Source organism: Apium graveolens, chromosome 11 (assembly GCF_009905375.1).
Source record: "Apium graveolens cultivar Ventura chromosome 11, ASM990537v1, whole genome shotgun sequence".
Taxonomy (NCBI): Eukaryota; Viridiplantae; Streptophyta; class Magnoliopsida; order Apiales; family Apiaceae; genus Apium; species Apium graveolens.
Genome location: NC_133657.1, coordinates 135,596,008 through 135,617,126, shown reverse-complemented (window position 1 = coordinate 135,617,126; position 21,119 = coordinate 135,596,008). Strand labels below are relative to the sequence as shown.

Sequence of the window (21,119 nt, the reverse complement as noted above, 5' to 3'; positions counted from 1 at the left end):
AGTTGTACTCTTACAGCTTTTGGTTTACTTTTTGAATATAATGTGAACAATTTTTTATCATTTTTAATTTTTTATATAATATTTATATTATTATATATGACATTATAAAATGATATTAAATTTTATAGATAAGTTTTTTAATAATATGTAATTCAGATTTAACAAAAGGGTTTTATCTGCGTTTACTATTAGTTCAGAAATTGACAGAAATATTAACCGTACATATAACTGATTTAGATTTATGAAATGAACCCTTGTTGTATTTCCTTTGACATACTTCCTTTTATTACCCGACTTTATAATATTATGTTTGATTAAACTATTTTATATACGTGCTCAATTAGTATCTATGCACTAATGTAGTTTCCCAAATCCCAAAGCTATTTTTCCTTCACAATGTAATATGATCAGCCTCTTTTGGTGCTCTATTTGGTCGCACGGATTCGTCATTATTATAATTATTAAAATCAAAACTTGAATCAATAATTGAATCACGTAATAATTTGTAAAGCTTACTAGATTCAAAATGGATTAAATTTTTTAAAATTTAAAAGGAGATTCTAAATGATTTTCTTATATTATTTTTAATTTACAAACAAATTATTAGTATTTTTTAATTAACTTATTGGAAACACTATAAAAATAAAAAATTGTCCTTTTTTCAATATACATAGGGCTATCGAATATATCCGGAAAATTGGATATCATTCCGAAATATTTACATTCGTATTAAAGAAATAGAACTAAAATATTATCTTTATTTGAATCGAGAGTGTTCGAAATGAAATTAAATATACATGATATTTAAATAACATAAATATATATAATTTACAATTTACTTTAGTAGCTTATAGCGTTTTTGCGTGTATATTCATTAAATAATATATTATACAAATATTATATAATGGTAAAATATTATATACTTATATAGAAATATCATTTGAGCATAATATTTTAAAGATAATAGAATTAGATTGTTATATCAAATATTATTTTATTTCATCTGAACTGTTTCAAAATAATGGTCGATACAGTAGGTTTATGGATGGGCATCGGGTCATTTCGAGGTCGGAGAGTGCTATCCCCGTTCCCACCCTTGATCCCGGAATCCTAACCCGTTCTCTGAACCGGTCCCAATCCCCAAACGGGGACTATTTTACTCCCCCATCCCCGTCCCTAATTTTACTCTCCGATCCCAGTCCCTAATAGGGAATGGAGATCCCCGGTAATAATCGGGAATTTTAATATTTTTTTATTAAATAACATATTAGTTATTTTTAATTCAATTTCAATAAAATAATTTAATAAATCATAACATATAAATATGTTTTAAATTTATTATCATATTTTAAATAGCAATTCGAATTGATATATATATATTTATAATAAAAAATAATATTAAAATTACTTTTATAAATTATATTATACTATAAAAATTGATGCAATAATAAATTAAAATTTAAACATGTATGTGCATGATTTCTAAAAATAAATCCCAAACACAAATCCAGACGTAAAATTTGTAATTCGATTAGTCTCGTTCGGATCGGAACGGGACAAATCGACTTCCCTCGCAATATTTCATTTCTATTTCTTTTCAAGTCAGTAGAGTCCTTTTTAAAATGAAAAATATTAGATTTTTGTTTTTAAATAAAGACCAAAGAGTATAGAATAGAATATTTACGGATAAGTCAGTGCAGATTGGAAGGCGTATGATAGCAAGAACAGCGCACGGTATTAGGGTTTTGATATAAAAGGTCGGACCCCTAATATTATTCAGCTTCTTGCATTCCATCTACTCGGTCTCCAAAAACCCCCTTGTATCTCTATAATCTATATACATAACTTGCTTCAATTTAGCTCAATTACTTGTTCAATCTGCTTCAATTGCTTCATCTCAACTTCAATTAATCATATCCCTCACCTTAGGTAACTTCTTTGCTGTTAATCATCATGTTTTTAATCTTCATTTTTCTTCACTCATCCTGTGTTTGTGTGTATATGTATGTGTCATATAATTGTGTGTTTCTTGGTACAGGAAAATGAGGTCTGGGAATGATTCATCTCGTCAATTAAACCCCAAGGTCTCTCTCTCTCTCTCTACCCCCCCTCTCCCTCTCTCCCCTCTCTCTTTCTCCCCCCTCTCTTTCTGTGCATAAATGACTTATGTGTGTGTAGATATGTCATTATGTGCTTCTGTTAATATTCAATTTTGTATTTTTTTTTAATTTAGAAGTTACATGTTTAATACGGCAGAGAGATGTTAAAATGAGAAGTAGCAAAATTTGGAATGTAAAGACTACTTATTGGAGTAAAGAATTAGTACTGGATTAATTATAAGATGATGAATTAGTAAAGCTCGGAAGTGGTTGGAGAACAAATATTATAAAACAATGAGATTAATAATGAAGGAAATGATGAAAAAAAGATATAAAGGCTGTAAATTTAAGTTTTGTTTCAATGAAATAGTCTCAAAAAATTGAAAGAAGAAGTGTGATGAAAATAGCATGTAAATGAAATGTGAATATAAAAATGAGTGATACGAAATTGTCACATTTTGTGAATAAAATGATGAATGTTTAATTTATTACTTGATTCTAAATTCTGTTAAGATTACTCTTTTAGAGTTTGATGTATTAAACTTTCGTGCAACTAATGTTGATTACATAAGACAGTACTCCATGCAAATCACCAACACATGTAAAAAAATAGGAAAGTTTTTTTTAGGGTAGATCCTGGCACATGGGTCCAAGTGGCCCTTGGAATTTATTCGTGTGCCCTTAATTATATAGCATAATACAAATTGCTTTCTAGTTTCTACTGAAAACAAAAGAAAGACATTGGATTTATACCTCTCCATGGAGGTAAGAAATGGGCGGAGTTTGGGGTGTGTAAAACCCGTAAGCCCCTTTGCCATTTTACATAACCATAATTATGGTGATAAGAGGTATTGTTTATGAATGTATTTTTATTTTGAATATGTGGTCATGGATGAGAAGGGCCTTAGAATTGTATTGGCATGTTCAAGGAGAAGGGTCCTCTGCTTCACTGGTATCCCTTGGTAAAATTGCAGTTCATGATAAGATATTTTGTTGATGACTTTATCTTGTCTAGTGGTCTGTCTGGCATGCCAACTTAACTTTAGTTTGAAAACTACTTCTGTTAATGTACTGGTTCTTTCTGGTATAAACTCATGCAAAATTATATGTTAGCTAATTTACCTAAAAGTTGTTCTATGTGAACTTCTTTTCTCAATGGTTTAAATTTTGATATTATTTTATGCATGTAGAATTATGACTGTCTGTTTAGCATAAACCAATATTTATTTGCTTAATGTTTAAATTTATGATTTTTTAGGTGATTGACTTTATTTCGGCAGTTAGCATTTTGCATGGGCATAGTTGTCAAGACCTTGGTAAGCTATTTAAGGACTCAAATAATAATACACTTACGCTCAACACTGCTAATGCTTCGTCTATCCAGGTTAGTAGTAGTGGAAGTCATACTTAATGCACAATCTGCATAATTGTTTTTACTCAAATTATTCTAGCATCTGGTGTATCATTATATATTTTCACGTTGCAGGTTTTTTTAAATAAAAATGATCACACTAACATTCTATCCATAAATCTTGATTTACTTTCAGATTGATATTGAAGACCTTGCCAAACTTCCTACACACCTTATGGCTAAGCTTGTGCAGTCAAACTTGGATGAAGACCTTTTAAAATATGCGTTGTTCGGAATCCGCCTTTTACGTAACTTGTATGACACAACCCCTCGGCACAGCAAACTTGAGCAGGTGAGCACAAACTAACCCATATATATATTTGTATATGTACACTTCTAGCAGATAGGACAGAGCATCTTATATTTTACTTAGGTGCTAATCAAGCCTTTTTTTTTCTATTCGATTGTAAATACATAAATACTCTCTCTCTTTCTCTCTCTCTCTATATATATATGTATATGTATACATATAGGGGTGCACTCCACAAAGAACACCTCATATAAAGAACAATGAAGGACACCATCACAATACATCAATTTATAATTACGATATTTAACAACAATTAAGCTTAACATATTGAATCTATTGTCGAATCTCATCTAAAATTTAAAATCAAATGTAACAAAGAATCCGGTGTAGAATCCGGTATTCAATCTTCTATGTATTAACCATGAAAATATGTGTAGTAATGTTACATTTGATCCTAATTCTTGTTAGATTCTATTTTTATTCATTAAAAACCTTTTTGGGTGTAAAAATTATAGTCTAAATGCAATTTTATGTAAGATTCTGTAATGTTCTTTGCTGTTTTATATATAAGAGTGTTCTTCATGGAGCAATGGTCTATATACAGTATTTAAATACATATATACACGCACACGCACACACACACGCACACGCACACACATGCATATTTACACACACAGATCACATGGAGTAGTTGTACAGGGTTTTATGAATATCTTACCATATGGGAAAAAACTTTTTTTAGTTTATCTTGATATTTTTGGCGCAGATAATGCTGGAGGACATCCCCTTGTTAAAACAATTGGTTGAGTTGATCTTTTATGTGCTTTTCACGCTAAATTTTTATACGCAGGTTTCCTTTTCATTTCTTAATTCTTATAGCTTTTTAAACATCTGTTTGACTTTTAATTACATATTAAAACTAGGATTTGTGTGTTTCTGTCTAGGTGCATCAACCTTCAACTCCTGTCATGCTGTTGCATTCTACAATTGTAGGCAGCAGTCTACTTCTCTTTGATAAATTTGTTTCCCCTCAAGCGTCAGAGATTGCTAATGTTATAGTTGGTCATCCAAAGGTAACATTTCTTTTTGCCCCTCTACAATTCTAGGCAGGAACTTTTTATCTTAAAATTTTCATGCAACAGGTTGACGCGTTTATGGATGCGGCTTTTTCTGCAGTACTTATAGATGTCGAGGTTCTCCGGATCAGGATCTCTGGTGGCAGTACTAACTCTTCGGGTTCTACAGATGAAGAGTCCATTCAGCATCTGTCTGTCCAATGCGAAGTTTCGCTGACATTCCTACATTCATTGTGCCAGCAAAAAAATTTCCGAGATCGCCTTTTGAAGCACAAGGTATTCAATTGAAATTACATATATGCTTTTGCTTGACAGGTCTATGATTACGCTATAATATGTAAATTTAAAAATGTTTGTAATTTTTATTGGGTTATGTATATGAATACGAGTACTTGGGTTGATTTGGATCTGCTAGTACACATATTTTAGAGAATAAACCAGAAGGGTGGTATACATTTACCTAAATTAAGATGCATTTGCAAGTGGAAAGTCATTTGTAGTTAAAATAGTCTCACCAGTCGTGAAGAAGAAAACAGAATATTGGAATGTCATGATGAGTAATTGAGGCTTGATTGTAGCATTTACAAAATATAGAAATAGGTGCACATCTTTTGTTTCTGTCTATGATCTAAATTTACAAAGTTTGTTCCTTTTTGAATTAAAATGGATGATACATCTTCCTCAGATCTATGGTTTTAAGTTTCTAGGTAGTTAAAACATTCCAAACTGGTGTCATCATTAAGCTATATGACATGCCTTTCTACCTATTTCAGGTATTATGTGAAGCGGGCATTCTTTTGTTGGTTCAAGCTGTTTTGGACTTGGACATAACAGCATTTCCTGATGCACATTTTGTTGGAGGGGTTGTGTCTAGAATGAAGTCCAAAGTGCTCTCTATTGTAAGTCAAATTGATTTGTAATTTACTGCCAAGACGTATACTTTTTTTCCCAAGTATTAGGGGGCGGGGGAGAATTCTGGTTTCGGGACGGGTTCGAGTGAACAGAGTCATGTTGCAAAGTTGAGGGGACCTGCACCTGACCCTCAAATTTCAATGGTCAGAAAATTCAACTCGAATATGACCTGAAATAGGCATGGGTAACATGACCCAGATTGTTTTAATTGAAAAAAAAGCAAAATCAGTGACAAAATTAATATTACAGATTTTTTGAATGACATTAGTAGAGTCCACAAATTCTGATTGCTCACTTTTACCATTACAAAGTTTTCGAGTAAAAGAAAGAAGCTAAAATCTTGTTTAATAGCTTCCTAAAGTTGAGAATCATATTTCTAAAGTTGAGAATCATATTTCTGCATTCTTTATAACTAATAAGCATCTTTGAGTATTTACTACATTTCACATCATAATGTTTCTGTGAATAAATGCTGTTAATTAGATTAGTTGTATCTTCTGCAGATGTTAAATCTTTGTGAAGCAGAAAGCATTTCTTACTTGGATGAGGTTGCTAGTACCACTGAAAGCTTGACTTTAGCAAAGTCTGTTGCATTTAAGGTTCGTATGTTAAAATGATATCTTCTAGTAGTATCTCATTGTAGGTACATTGTGGGATTTTCCGCCAGTACCTTATTCTTTTTACGACTGGATATATATATATATATATATATATTTGCTAATTGATTACACACGCACACGTATATATATAAAATATATGTTTTTGCTTTGGGACGACATCTGTTGCATTAGAGGTTCGTATGTTATGTCATAATCTAGTATCACATTTCCGCCAGTACCTTTATTTGACTTTATATATATATAGGACTTTCTTCAAGAGAGAACCCTCTTATATAGAGAACCGTAGAGAACCCTTGATTCTATTATAGAATTTCATCAAATTTGTTGCTAATGTAGAATACTAATTATATATGTAAATATAATAAAAAGTTTAACAATTGAAATTTGAAAAAAAATGATTTTAAATTTGATTCTATTGTGAAATAATTTTGGATAAGTGTGATTTTATTGTGATTTTACTACAAAACCACGTGAAACTATTTCATCAAATTACAATTATTTTTTAAATAAAAAAAATTGTGCAATTTCATCATTAACTCGGTAATTAAAATTTGTAACCATATATGATGAAAAATGAAATAAATTATGTATTTATATTCTTTAAATAATGGTTCTCTACGGATCTCTATATAAGGAAGTCCTTCATGGATTGACACCCTATATATATGTATAATATATGATTATACTGTTACTAGGTTTCGGGTTATTTTTTAATGAAGAGTGCTTACTGTTGTGTGCTTAATATTTCTCATTAAACTCTAGAAATCTCTTTTATGTATTTATTTCTCATGCAAAGTCGTTAATTTGTTCTTAAATTTAAAGTTTCTCAACGGACTCGACAAAGCTCTTTCTTGTATATATTCCTCATGCACTGTTGTCACTTTGGTGTTGAATTTCCTCTGCCTCAGTGCTATATTAAAAAAATTTATGCAGATCTGGAAGCATATGATTTTTTCTACTGGGCTTTTCAGCCTTAATGTCGTTTAGGTTCCCTGGGTAAGAAAATATTTGAACTTGAGAGAAGATTTTTTTTTAATTGCTAAATGAGAGAGTAAAATTTCCATTATTTACTAGTGTCCTTTGGTTTTCTTTGTTACAAAACTCATTCTTGAGAAATTACAAGAACATTGAATTTTAATGAAAGAATAATCTCAATCAATGTGCAAGGAGCTTGGATAATTTTCCTGGAATACAACTTCATGTAGGAAGAAACATTGTCCTGCAAAGAAGCCATGTAGGCGAACATTTGTTAGTGTAGCCTGTCATGTCCGACATATAGGCACTCTTGTAATTTCATGCTAATTGATGTCTTTGTATGTTTAGGATATAAGTCTTGCTTATATCAAATTTTATTATGACTTATCCTTGAAAATCAGTTCTTGAAATGGTTTAGACTTGAAACTCTTCAGTTCTTGAAATGGTTTAGACTTGAAACTCTTTGGCTTTGTCTTTCAAATTATTATCATGTATGGTTTATACAGTCCTGGTTCTAGAAGAGGTAAAATGACTTGTTAGGGTGACTGTACTATTGTTATACTTCCTCCAACCAAGTATCATGTAGGATCTAAATATTACATGGACTAATGTACATTTCACCAGTAATCATCGTCAGAATTTCTCTACAGGAACAAATGGAATGTTGTACTAGTTAGGTCTCTCCTTATCTCTACTTAGAAGTTTTATGAATGAATATTTTTCCGAAGATTTTTATTATTCATATAAATGGGAAAAGTGCTTTTAAAGGTCATCATAGGAACCTTTTATGTTACGGATTTTTATTGATATTTTGGAAAGATTTTGTGAAAATAGCGTTGTGTAATTTTATCATTTATTATTTTTTTGGACACAATATACAAGTTTCTAATGTACTCTTTTGTTGTGTCCTTCAGAAGTTCCATGCCCTATATTTAATACACATAAGTATGAATCATTTATATATGTAATAAGGTTATTATATGTTTAGAAAGTTAAAAACCTATCTTCACACCTTGCAGCATGTGAAATTAATTCAACACACAATTATTACTGATGACATGGACACTTTTCCACTCACAATGATAAAGATCATGATAAGATACATTTAATGGCAAGGGCATAAAAGTTCTCTTTAGAAGAATCCCGTGTATTTATCCTTCTAAACAAACATGAAACATGGGTCCCAAATTTAAGGGATTGATAAATTCATGATTTACAGTGATGTGACTTCTAGTCCTTGAAACATAGGCCCTCTTTTCCCTTTTTTCCTAGTAATATCTTTTTCTTAGACTTTGAACTCGGTTCTACCAACATCTTGTTTAAATTTTTTGAGCTTTAGTTACTTGCAATCTAGGAAGCGCCGACATTGATACGGCGACACGGGATACGGAACACGGGACACGGGGATTCGTCAATTATCAAAGTGTCCTGGATACGGGACACGGCAAAAAAAGTAAAAAAAATAATATAAAATATAAGATTTGTATATGTCAAATATTGAACAACTTCATTCATAATAATAATAGTGTTTCCTTCATAATAAGTGATAAACTACTATAAGATCTATTCTACATTTTCATTCAAATGATCATCTTGTGTAAAAAGAACAACTTCCATTTCCGGTTTATCAAGGGACATAAAATTAGGGATAATATAAGATGGTTTGGGCTTTTAAAAACTGATTTTGGGCTTTTAAAGATGATTTTGGGCTTTTAAAGATGATTTTGGGCCTTTTTATATGGGCTGGGTCGGTGGGCCATGTCGGTCGCGTGTCGAACCTGTGTCGGTAGCCTTTTTCTGTCGACACGCCACATGGCGTGTCCGACACGTACTCAGCCGTGTCGATGCCGTGCCGTGTCCTTAGGATGTTTAGGATATATTTTGTATCTATATTCTGTAAATATTATATGTAAAATATTATTGGAAGATATATTTATTCATATAATTTTGATATATTTATTTAAATATTTATTTATTTCGTGTACTTTCGTTTCGTGTCGTGTACCCAAGTGTAAATCCAGAACCGACACTAAATTCATCCGTGTAATTTCGTGTTCGAGTACTTTCGTGTTCGTGTACCAAAAATATCAAACCAAACATGTTGTTTTCGTATCGTTTTCGTGTCGTGGTATCGTGTCGTGTACGAAATTGCCGGCTCTACCGACACGCATACGGCATCCTTTTTGGAGTGTCGGTGCTTCCTAGCTTGCAATAAGGTCAATTTCCTTGAAACAAATTTGCATGCTATATATAGGTGTTTTATTTTATCCAGAAGTATTAACTATGCCCTTCACAAGTAAAGTTCCTCTTGCATCTTTTCTGTATATTTTGAGCCTGCTGCAAATTGTTTACTGATCGACTCTGAATGATTATTGTGGATCAGGTTCTTGAATTACTTAAGACATCATTTAGTAAATCCCATAAAGAGCCAAGTTCTTGCTCGGACAAAGATATTCCAAAGGGACATTTGCAACTTAATGCTATGCGTCTTGCAGATGTATTTTCAGATGATTCAAATTTTCGATCTTATATCACAATACACATTGTAAGTTTTCTCCACTTTCGTAGATAATATTCATTGTTTTCCAATGTATTTAGACTATCGAACTCTTTAATTTCCTTAAACTTTTTATTTCTGAAGGTTTTTTTTGTTGCATTTCTATTCCTATTCTGACCTAGGGGATCTATCATGTTTTTATATTACATCTGCAGTATCTTATTAAATAAAAAATCGATTTTCTAAAGCTTTTGATAGTTATTTTTGTATGTATAGACTGAGGTGTTGACCACCCTTCTTTCACTTCGAAATGGAGAATTCCTATCTAGTTGGTGTTCTGACCTGGCTTGGGAAGAAGATGCAACACTGGAGTATGACCCATTTCTGGCAGCTGAATGGGTTTTAAATTTACTCTCTTTAAAGCCATCTATTGTGACGTGTTCACAATATGCCTTCATTCCTTGTAACACGCCACGGGTTTCGTATGCACATCAAAGAACATCTTTACTGGTCAAAGTAATTGCAAATCTTCATTGTTTTGTTCCAGATATTTGCAAAGGTAAATGCATCAAATTGTACTTGTTTGATGAACCCTCAGTATTTTGACACATAAAATGTGCTCCCTAGATGGTTTAAGTATTAATTGACCTTTATTTTACATTTTGCATTGTAAACTTATAAGTTTTTTTTTTAAATCTACCAGAGGAGAAGGATCTTTTCCTTAGCAAATTTTTCCAGTGCTTGCAAAAGGGACCGTCTAAGACATCTAATAAATTGTGCTCTTACCCTGCTGCTGAAAAAGTTGCATCAATTAGCAAAAATCTCAGTAAGTTTATTTTTCTTGTTATTGATTAGTTCTTTAAGGACATCTAATATTATATTTACTAATTACCGAGTTACTTGTGAAGGTTCCTTGTTAAGTCATGCAGAATCTTTGATCCCTAGCTACTTAAATGAGGAGGACGTGCAGCTTTTGAGGTGATTAAATATGAAGCAATTTTTTTATTGGTTAGGTTTTTTGTCTCAGGATATCTTTTAATAGTTTCTAGAATCGGATAAGACTTTTTTAGTAGGCCTTTGAAGGACTATAATTGTTTTAAATTTTTTTTTTGTTCTTTTTAAAGTTGAACACACTCGTGCACCCACTTTGTCCATCTTGGACCCTCGCGGGGATTGACATTTTTTGCTACATGTTTACAACATAATAAGATAATGCTCACTTTTCAATAGACCTGGCAATTCGTGTCGTGTACTTTCCTGTTTCGTGTCTGAGCAAGGTAAATTATAAACAAAACGAAATTTTTTCGTGCACTAATATTCAAAAACGAAACACGAAACAAAATTCGTGTCTAACACAAAACGAAACGGGGTACACGAAAAATTTCGTGTACTTATCGTGTATCTACTATCTACATGGTTACGAAACAAAAATAAAGAAGTAAACGAAAGGAAAAAGCAAAATAGTACACAAAGCACAGTCGATTGTTGCATTCTTTGTATTCATCTATCATCTTTGTCTTCGATTAGCTGATTTAATTGTTGGACTCATACTGAATAAACGGAAATACAATCGATATATGTGTATCTACACACATAACATTAGGGACATAATCACGGTGAAAGCCCAATTGTTTGTTTCCTCCATTAATCGGGGATAGAACTTTGAGCGGCGGCTTTGAAACAAGGTGAAAGAGACGAAGAAGTACAAGCCCTAAGACTCCAGATGTTCAGTCTGATGTTTTGTTCAAGTCTATTTCATATTACACGACTAGTAGTTTAACAAACTAATGATTAAAGATTGTGGCCCAAAATCTAAATGGCCCAAACCCAATTATTCAAGTTTAAAATTTTAATTATTTTATATAAAAGTTATAGATACAATATTTATATTTAATATATATTTAAATATTTATTGATTTTGTATACTTTCGTTTCGTGTCGTGTACCTGTAGGTAAACCAAAACCAACACTAAATTTATTCGTGTAGTTTTGTGTTCGTGTACCGAATATGTAAAACCAAACCCGTTATTTTCGTGTCGTTTTCGTGTCGTGTACGATATTGCCGGCTCTACTTTTCAATAAGATGACCATCTTTTCATTTTATTGAATAAAAACTGTGAAAGGACTATATACATGTGCATTATTTATTTTTGCAGAGACAAATTTGTACTCGATGTATTAATCATATTTAGTGCTATGAGTAAGCAATTAAATACAACGCTTTGATTTGACAGCTCCTAAAAGTTCTTTAATTTTCCACTGCAGGGCATTTGTTATCCAGTTAGGACCAATGTTGAGTACTCTCGAAAAGCAAGTAAGACTTTGTTCAAATTCTCTCTGATATCTCATGAGTTAATTATTGCTCCTTCCATTTTTCATTTGAGAGGGACTTTTATTTGTAATCATGATTTTTCATCACATCCGTCACATGTAAAATAAATGATCGTATGAAGGGGCACTATATATATATATATTTAGAAGTTTATATTTTTCTTTCATGATTCTGTCATTGAGCATATATATTCCGAAATGGTGCTGGAGTTCCAATGTTGGAAAAACAAAAAAAGTTTGAAACTGAGGTGAACATTATTAATTGCCAAACTACCTTCCATGCAATGGGGATTCTAAAGTATTCAAACTACATGTTAATTCGCATGGTTCAGTATAATGATATTTTTTTTAGTGTTTTGAACAGATCAATAGTTAGTCAACTTTAGAATATTGGTGCAGATGATTGTACTGCTTAAGAAATGTAATTAAAATTTTGCGCCTCACTCCCGAGTCTTTTAAGAACGGAAAGCAAAGAAATGTAAGAGAAAGTGAATGAAGTGGAATAAAAATAGAGGATATTATATACTAAGTGCTTGTTTGGTTGACATTAGACTTCCCTGGAACTTCTAACTTGCTAGGATATGAGATTTAGAAATGTTGTTTGGTTGATACTTACACGGGAAGCGGAACTTCTGCGGGGTGTGAAGTGCCACGCGATAGTTGTAATTACCTACTACCCCTTATTGATTACTTGTTATGACTTTCATTTCCTAAGAACTCCTGCATGCCAACTAAATACCTTTTTCTACTTCATAGGTACCAAACACCTTTTTCTACTTAGTATGTATGAATTTTGTGGAAAAAGTTAGATAAAACCATGCTCTGGAAGCACTTGAGTTGGAAATTGTAGTCGCAAGTTTTACTCTCATTTCATCGTAGATTATTTAAAATTTTATTGATATTTGTTTGTACAAGCAAATAAAATATGTTTTGATTTACATGGTTGTGTACATTATCAAGATAATGTATAAACATATTATCAAAATTTATAGGTATGCAACATATTGTTCATACTAGGATGGTAAATCCAATAAGTTGTATAATTATAGGGAATTTTTATTTTTGAGGTTTAGTGATTTACCCAGTAAATGTAATTACATATTAAAATGTTGAGCAAAAAACTTGCATAATATTAATATTACTTTTTTCAACATCCTAAGGTCATTATTAGCAATTACTAGTCAATGATTAAGAACTTCTTACTGTGTACACGAGCTAAATCAATGTGTTTTGACCCATAGATATTTGTAGTCACATACACGCACACCATACAATCAATGAACTTTCCCTAAAAATCTTTGCACTTGCACATACATACACATATAATAGAGGTGAGCATTGGTCGGTTTACCCAGTTTTAGAGTCAAACAGAACTGGTCTTAATTTTTTTGGTTTACAAGACATGAAAACTGTACCCCGGCCGATTGAGAACTGAACCAAACCAAACTGACTCATAACGGTTCTGTTCGGTTAATGTAATTGTACAAGTATATACGTTAGTAGAACAATGTTATATGTATTATTTAAAACAATATTACATATACAACTATATGTATGTATGTAAATATATATAAAACATTTATATATATAAATATATATAACTTTGTGACAGTAAAATCTAAAAGCGTGCGAGAAGGGCGTCTGGCTTGTTTTACTCAAATGTGCTACCCTTGCAAATGAATAAAGATGAAAAATCCTTTTAGCAAGTACAAATTTTGCATACAAGATCTGATACGAATGAATTCCTTTACGGTAGAACATTGTTAAACTTATATGTTGTTAATAATGGAATACAATATTTCTACTTTCTGCCAATTCAAAGATTAACTACAATTGCGGGGCAATTTAGGAAAGCAATGGGGATTGGTTAATAGAAGGGGATATTCAATGAACAGGGTAAATGTAAAGTTTTTTAAATGTTTCTTATGTAACTTGAAATTGGTGATAATCTTAGTTACCTATGTTTCACTTATGCTTTGGACTTGGTCAAACGAGTACTCTTCATGTTTATATATTAATTTCAAGTTTAAAACCCCGTTTAAATAATGCTTGGTAATTACATGATGCCTCAAACTTGATTTTAGATAAAACTTAAAACCTATTTTAGGCACGCCTTCTGGAAAACTATAAGCATCAGATTCTGTACCGATGGGAGTTCTCCACTCTGGAGACAATGATTGCACCAGCCTGATGCCTAAAAAATCTAGGACTCGTAAAGAAAAGATTTGACAACCCCAATGATTTCTCCTATTGCTTGGGATAATTGTGTCTGGATTGCAAATTCAGGAATTATCCCATTTTTAATAAATAATTAAAAGTTGATGGTAACAATATAGGGAAAAATTGGACTGCAAAACCACTGCACCCTAAAGTTTCCAAAATGCAACCAATTGAGTCGCCTCCTTTTTATTAATTCTATAATCGATGAAGTCTAACTTTTAATGGGGTACATTACTAATATAGAGTATAAAACCTGTTGATGTAAGGCCCACTAGCAATAGGGTTATTGTAAATAATTTAAATATGTATCCCTACATATACAACATATGAAACAACATTTATTTTCTTCTTATTAGAAATAATAAAGCTTTGTAATAATAGACATAAAAACCTATCTTCATTTGCGTCCCCATTATTTTTTCAAGAAAACCCGACCACGAGTCTTAAAACAAAAATTTACATGATAAAAAAGGTTCCTTAACCACAAAAGGGAGAAAAGATGATGACCGCAACCCATAAACGGAGAGACTTACCGTAATCAAAAGTCTAACTTTATGGGAAAACATTACTTAAATAGAGTGTTAAACCTGATGTAATGATTAGATGAATATTACCTTAAGAATCAATAAACATTTAATAAATACATTGTCCCAAATATAAAAATGTAGATAAATACATTAATGTTTATACACTATATAATATAAACCACATGTTGATGATCAACTTAAACACTTCTTACGATCTTCACATGTGTTCCATATCATTCCCCACTTGTTGAGAAAACTCTACAAGTTTTGCAATACATATAACTTGGGCAACCCTTTGGGTTACCAAGATGACAAAAGGGAGGAGGATGGATCACAACCTATAGATGGAGATACTCAATATATTAATTGAATAACATTCACTGTTTGGTTATTTAATTACCTAATAAAAAAATAAGGCTCTGTGTCAATTTGGCTCATTGTGAATCATCTTATTAATACCTAGTCCCACATGAAGCGAATACATAAAAGACATTAATTTCTTTATACCGAAAATGATAGAACTAAATAATGCTAATCACAAAAACCTCTTGTTGTCTTCACAACAAGATATTATATATTGTCGATAAGAATATTCAATATTCAATAGATACATTCCATTTATTCTTTAATCTGCATCAGATACTCAGATGTGTTTTGAAAATGATTTTTAATGGTCCTTATCTGGTTACATTTTGAGAACCAATATCCTTTTTAAAATTATGTATATATATGAGAAATATACATAATTGTGGTTTGTAACCCCTTGTACTCACAACTCTATACCGACATGTGGCAACCTGCCTTTCATGATTTCTCGTTACTACAGGAAAACAAAAACGAGAAATGATTCAAGTACAACATTCAGTAATCTGTGTTCCTTGGTTGGTCATTGGTGGCATGAGCCATCTGAATTTGAGATCATCTCTGGATTTTTTCATGTTGATTGTAATAAATGTATATAATTTGTTATCGATGGTATTGTTATCTGAAGATAAACTTTTGTTTTCTTGTAATTAGGAGACTCAGAGCACCGGTGGATGCTCATCAGTCCTTCCCGTAAAAGCTTCTCCAGATCGTAATAATGGCATTAGTGACCTGAAAGAGGGAGTTTGTAAAAATTTAGCTCTTCAAGAAGTAGATCAGTCCTATGTGTGCAAGGGCATTGATCAAGCTGATGATGAATCCAGGGAATACAGGAGCAGAGATAAAGATAAACCTGGTAGAATTGCAGCGTGTGGTTTGATTGAGATAGAGGGAGTTGCTCAAAATGTTGAAACAAGTGGATCTGATTCCAGTGACACGCGGGGAAAGAACTCCATCGATCAAATTGACGATATTCAAGACGATGAAAAGGCTGGAACTACAAAATTTGCAGAGCAGCAGCGGAAGAAACGGAAACGAACAATAATGAATGATAGGCAAACTGGCATTATCGAGGAGGCCCTCAAGGATAAACCTGATATGCAGAGACATAGAGCCGCACTTCAGTTGTGGGCTGATCGGTTGAGTGAACATGTATGTATTATGTACCTTTATATATATGTGTATGTATATCTTTAGGTTTCTTAAAATATACTCAGCTATACTTGACTGTTATTTTCCTTGATATCTTGGCCAGGGTTCAGAGGTGACAGCTTCCCAACTAAAAAATTGGTAAGGAAATCTTCCATATTATTTGTGTTATGCTTGTATCTGAAAGAACTTTTCCTTTTCAATCCCATTTCCAACTAAGTGCAAGCAATATTGTGGATCTTCTTGTTGCTGACATGCTAAAAATTTAGTCTTCAGAATCTAATTTTCTGATGTTTATTCTGTAGACCATGATATTATCTAATTTCAAGTTGGTTGTGTGAAGCTGGTGCGTAATTTAAGAAATTGTTTTTATGCATATAGACTTGGTCAATCTATTGCATATAGAGTAATACGTTTACCCATTTTGTTGCAGTCAATTAATGCTGGGGAAGGTTTTTTTTTTGAATATTGTGCTGGTTTGAAATTTTAGACTTTGGATATATACATCTTTTTGCAGGAAGATATCAAGTTACATATTTTACAGATTAGAATAGACTATAGAGAGTAAATCTATGTTAAAAGGGTTTATGTAAGTGCTGTTATTTTTCATCTTGAGTTCACTCCCTAGTATAAGTGGAGATTAAATCTCATTTACATGTGGGAGCAGTAGCGTACCAATATCTGTCAAGAACCATGGTAGAAGTTTGAACTGTACGCAGGTCAAGAAAATTGACCGTGTCACTTGGATGAATCTTGTCAATGCTACAAGGACTATGTTCAATCTGATGCAAGTGCAACATGCTTTTGTTCCATCTATACTCTTATCACCTCCTCGCTAGATTCTGGTTCCCTCTGAAGTATACACTTTTGAGTATTTATCTCCTGGCCCTTGATGATGACATGTGTTTTCTGGAAGCTTGGTTTTAGTCTGCCTTCAGGTTTTTCTATATTAAAAACTGTTGAATTTCTTGTTTGGAATCTTTTCTTGTCTTTTGGCACTATTGGCGGGTAAAATATCATATTTGTTATAGAAGACAACCAGACCCTTTTTTTGAGGCCTCGTATCAGGTGTGTTGTCAGTACGAACGCTAATTCTTCCTGAGGATGTTCATTTTATTTATTTCATCAGCATCCAGATGGTGGAGGCTCCATTTAACCCGTTGTCAGTTGATAGCTGTTCTTTTTGTACATTACCACCCATTTGTTTCGTAATATCTGACAGTAGGTTGCTTCGTCTTTTTTGATTTGTTATCCGACTTTACATTTTTTCCTGCCTGCTAAACCTTAAGTTTTTATATCCAATGACTTCGTTCACCTAGTTTCTGATAATATATTACATCCATTTCTGCCACCACTTTTTTTTTTTTTGTAACAAATCCAGGAATAGATTCCTTTAGAGTTTATGGGGGCAGTATCTTATAGGGAACTTCTGCTGTTCCAAAGAGGAAGTCATTACACGAAATAATAAATTTCCATGAGGTGATAAAAACTCATTTTCGAATTTCCTCTGGTGTGAATGGGAAAAGCTGTGCTCACATTAAAACTGTTTTCTTTGAATACATCATATAATGAATATATACTTTACCTCGCTAGAAAAGTATAGAGTGGAGTGGCATCATTGGATTAGATTAGATGACTTTCCTCTTAGAAGGGGAGACACTACGTTCGTAGAATTAGGCTAGGACATCAGTAGGTTTGGTAGTGTAGGGTGTTTTGGACTTTAATTACTCGCCTATTACTGTATGCTTGTTGTTTTATGCCTTGATATTGTGGGGTTTATTTTTGTCTCCTGATGCTTTTTATGCCAAAATATTGTGGGATTGATTTTTCGTTGCGCTACTCTCCTGTGATGCCCTTTTTATTCCTTATATCTCTCACCTTTCAGGCGATTTGGTGCTTTAGGGTGTTTTTTTACTTTTTTATGCCATGAGAAGTGAAAAAAGTTATGGGTTAAATATCAAAGTGGTCATTCAACTGAACGACATATATCAGTTTAATCATCAAAGTTAACGGGGTATCATTTGAATCACTAAAGTTATAATAAATATCATACATATACCTCAAAATATGTGTTCGAGAATTAAAATTTATTTTATGGAGTTCTATATATTTTTCTTGAATCCTATTACAACCAAATGAAAATGTATGAATTCTAGTATTTTCTACAATATAATAAGATTTTTTAAAATTTATCTACTATTTATTTTTAATTTTGTAGTCATTTGCTTTATTTAAATAAACATAATTAGTAGATAAATTTTAAAAATCTCAAAAAATCATCTAAAATACTATGAATTCATAACTTTTCATTTGGTTGTAATAAGATTTAAAAAAAATGTTTAGAACTCCATAAAATAAATTTTAATTCTCGAGCACATATTTTGAGGTATCTGTTTGATATTTATTATTACTTTAGTGATCCAAATGATACCCCGTTAAGTTTGATGATTAAACTGATATATGATCTTCAGTTCAGTGACCACTTTGATATTTAACCCAAAAAGTTATATAGCTGTTAGTGTCTATTGTCATAGCTAATTTGTAAATCCTTTTCCAATATCAAGATCTAAAGCCAATATCAAGATCTAAAGCCTAAGATCCCTCGTAATAAATTTGTTTTTGTAATCCTTCAGCTTTCACTAGAAGGCATTGAACTGCTAATCTTTACCAAATTTTACAGTGAAATCTAAAATGATGTGAATTTTGTCAAGTGAATTAAGCTAAATCCTAGAACATCATTGAGTTTTCTTTACGTTTTTTTAGTAATATGACTAATGTAAATCTTTTCATTGGGTAATGTCCTGGATGAACAGGCTGAACAACCGCAGAGCCAAGCTTGCCCGTGCTGCTAAGGATGTTCGTGGAGTAGCGGAAGGAGAAAATTCTCATCATGACAAACAAGGTGGTTCAGGGATAAGGGCTGTCAATGGATCGTCCGAGGCTCCTGTAGAGAATCTCGCTGTCCCATGGGTTCCACAAGTAGGTATCCGAAATGACTCCGGGGGAGTTCTGCCAAAAACCAACTGCAATAAAAACCCAAGAAACGTGGTCGCAGAATTGGTTGATATCACCCCTGTAGAAGGGCAATATGTCATGGTTGTAGATGGGGAAGGAACTGAGATTGGCAAGGGTAAAGTGTTTCAAGTGAATGGTAAATGGTATGGGAAAAACTTAGAGGAATTAGGGACATGTGTTGTGGACATTATTGAGTTGAAGGGAGAGAAATTGAAAAGGCTGCCACACCCATTTGAAGACACAGGAACCTCATTTTATAATGCAGAGAAACAACACGGGGTGATGAGAGTGTTGTGGGATCTTAAGAAACTGTTCGTTTTGCAGTGGAGATGATTTTCAGGCCCTCTACCTTAGATCGGGCATGTTAAGAGTTTTCTAAAGTCAAAGTCAAGAATGAAAATGTGGTGTATTTCTGAATGGAGTAAAGTCATACATGTGATAAGCATCCAGGACAGCCTATTACAGCTAGGTTTTCTTTCTGAATGGAGTGAAGTCATACATGTGATAAGCATCCAGGACAGCCTATTACAGCTAGGTTTTCTTTCTGAATGGAGTGAAGTCATACCTGTGATAAGAATCCAGAACACCCAGTTGCAGCCACAGCACAGAAGTCGGGAGAAATTTATCAATGTAGCTTTCTAGAAAAAATCGGTGTAAAGATTTGTAACAGCGAAGTTTGAATGTAGTTAATTCCAGATAATTGTATCAACCTTTGTAACTTGTATGTACATCATCCTGCTGGAATTTAGTTAGGGTTCAATTTAGGAAAAATATGAGGTTCTGTTCTGAGTAGGGGTTGTAAACTAATTGTGGTAGTTTAATAGTAATGGTGGACAGGCAGGTGACCTTTCAGCCTCTACCCCTTTGTGTACCCATTTTCTTATTCACAATTTTCCACCACCATCTGGAAAGGCTAGAATAATTAGTTTAACATACTTTCTATTCGTACAAATGTTTGGGTTATTTTCGGAAGCACATGTAATAAATTTTATACTTAATGTTTTTTTTGTAAATTCATAGAATTAGTTTTTTAACTTTTTGCTCATAGATCTTATACAAGACCATATAAGAAATTCGGTGTACATGTCAAAAAACCTACTGTGATGTCCAAATTTCCAGTTATGCATCATCCTCTCAGACATAAATTCTCCAGATTTGAATTAATAGTGGAGAACCGTGTACATTAGAGTCTCTCTGTACTTGTTAAAATCAGCAACATACCACAACGATGCGTCATCCGTTCGCCTTTCTGGGGATGTATTTGGTAGAGCCGGCCAAACGGTCGGTCCGTGCGGGCCGGACGGAATTCCTGGCGGGCCGGTTCACTACTCAGGTAACTCGTGGACGGCACGTATATCTGTGCGTGCCGTGCCGGGCCGGTTAGACAGGAAATGTAACCGTGAACGGCTCGAGAATAAAATGAATTTGGCGTTCGGGCGAATAAACGAATGAACAGGCGAATAATGAATGAATAGGCGAATAATGAATAGAGTTGTGTTTGTGTTTTGTGAGCTCCTGTACTACTGAGTGCTGACTGCTGTACAGTGTAGTAAATTATTTTATGTTTTGTTTTTTAATTGTACAATGTACTACATTTTTTTATGTTTTGCTTTTTATTTTTATAGTCAACTACATTTTTGCATTTATGTTTCGGTGAATTGCTGTTTTTTTTTT

The 21,119-nt window shown here is 32.8% G+C and overlaps 1 protein-coding gene across 2 annotated transcripts; it reads left to right on the top strand.

The window, feature by feature from the left end:
• The first annotated feature begins 1,713 nt into the window (after positions 1-1,713).
• Positions 1,714-20,302, top strand: LOC141697081 (nodulin homeobox). Of its 2 annotated transcripts, XR_012564581.1 has the most exons (18): positions 1,714-1,929; positions 2,039-2,084; positions 3,358-3,483; positions 3,647-3,802; positions 4,527-4,610; positions 4,705-4,833; positions 4,903-5,112; positions 5,610-5,735; positions 6,252-6,347; positions 9,727-9,888; positions 10,117-10,399; positions 10,544-10,666; positions 10,749-10,818; positions 12,106-12,154; positions 15,936-16,433; positions 16,537-16,571; positions 19,244-19,914; positions 19,981-20,302. XR_012564581.1 is itself a non-coding variant. In XM_074501291.1 (17 exons), exons 2-17 carry the CDS (start codon positions 2,043-2,045, stop codon positions 19,776-19,778), a joined length of 2,724 nt encoding a protein of 907 aa, XP_074357392.1. In that variant the 5' UTR covers positions 1,715-1,929; positions 2,039-2,042; the 3' UTR covers positions 19,779-20,302. The 2 variants fall into 2 exon arrangements, 1 of the variants encoding a protein (XP_074357392.1); XM_074501291.1 differs by having other exon boundaries at positions 1,715-1,929; positions 19,244-20,302.
• The last annotated feature ends 817 nt before the right edge of the window (positions 20,303-21,119 follow it).

Excerpts from the sequence above, each read along its gene's own strand:
- LOC141697081 (XM_074501291.1), top strand. The coding sequence starts at position 2,043 with ATGAGGTCTGGGAATGATTCATCTCGTCAATTAAACCCCAAG. Across the intron at positions 4,834-4,902 it reads TTATAGTTGGTCATCCAAAG|GTTGACGCGTTTATGGATGC; the intron begins GTAACATTTCTT and ends TTCATGCAACAG. Across the intron at positions 16,572-19,243 it reads GCTTCCCAACTAAAAAATTG|GCTGAACAACCGCAGAGCCA; the intron begins GTAAGGAAATCT and ends CTGGATGAACAG.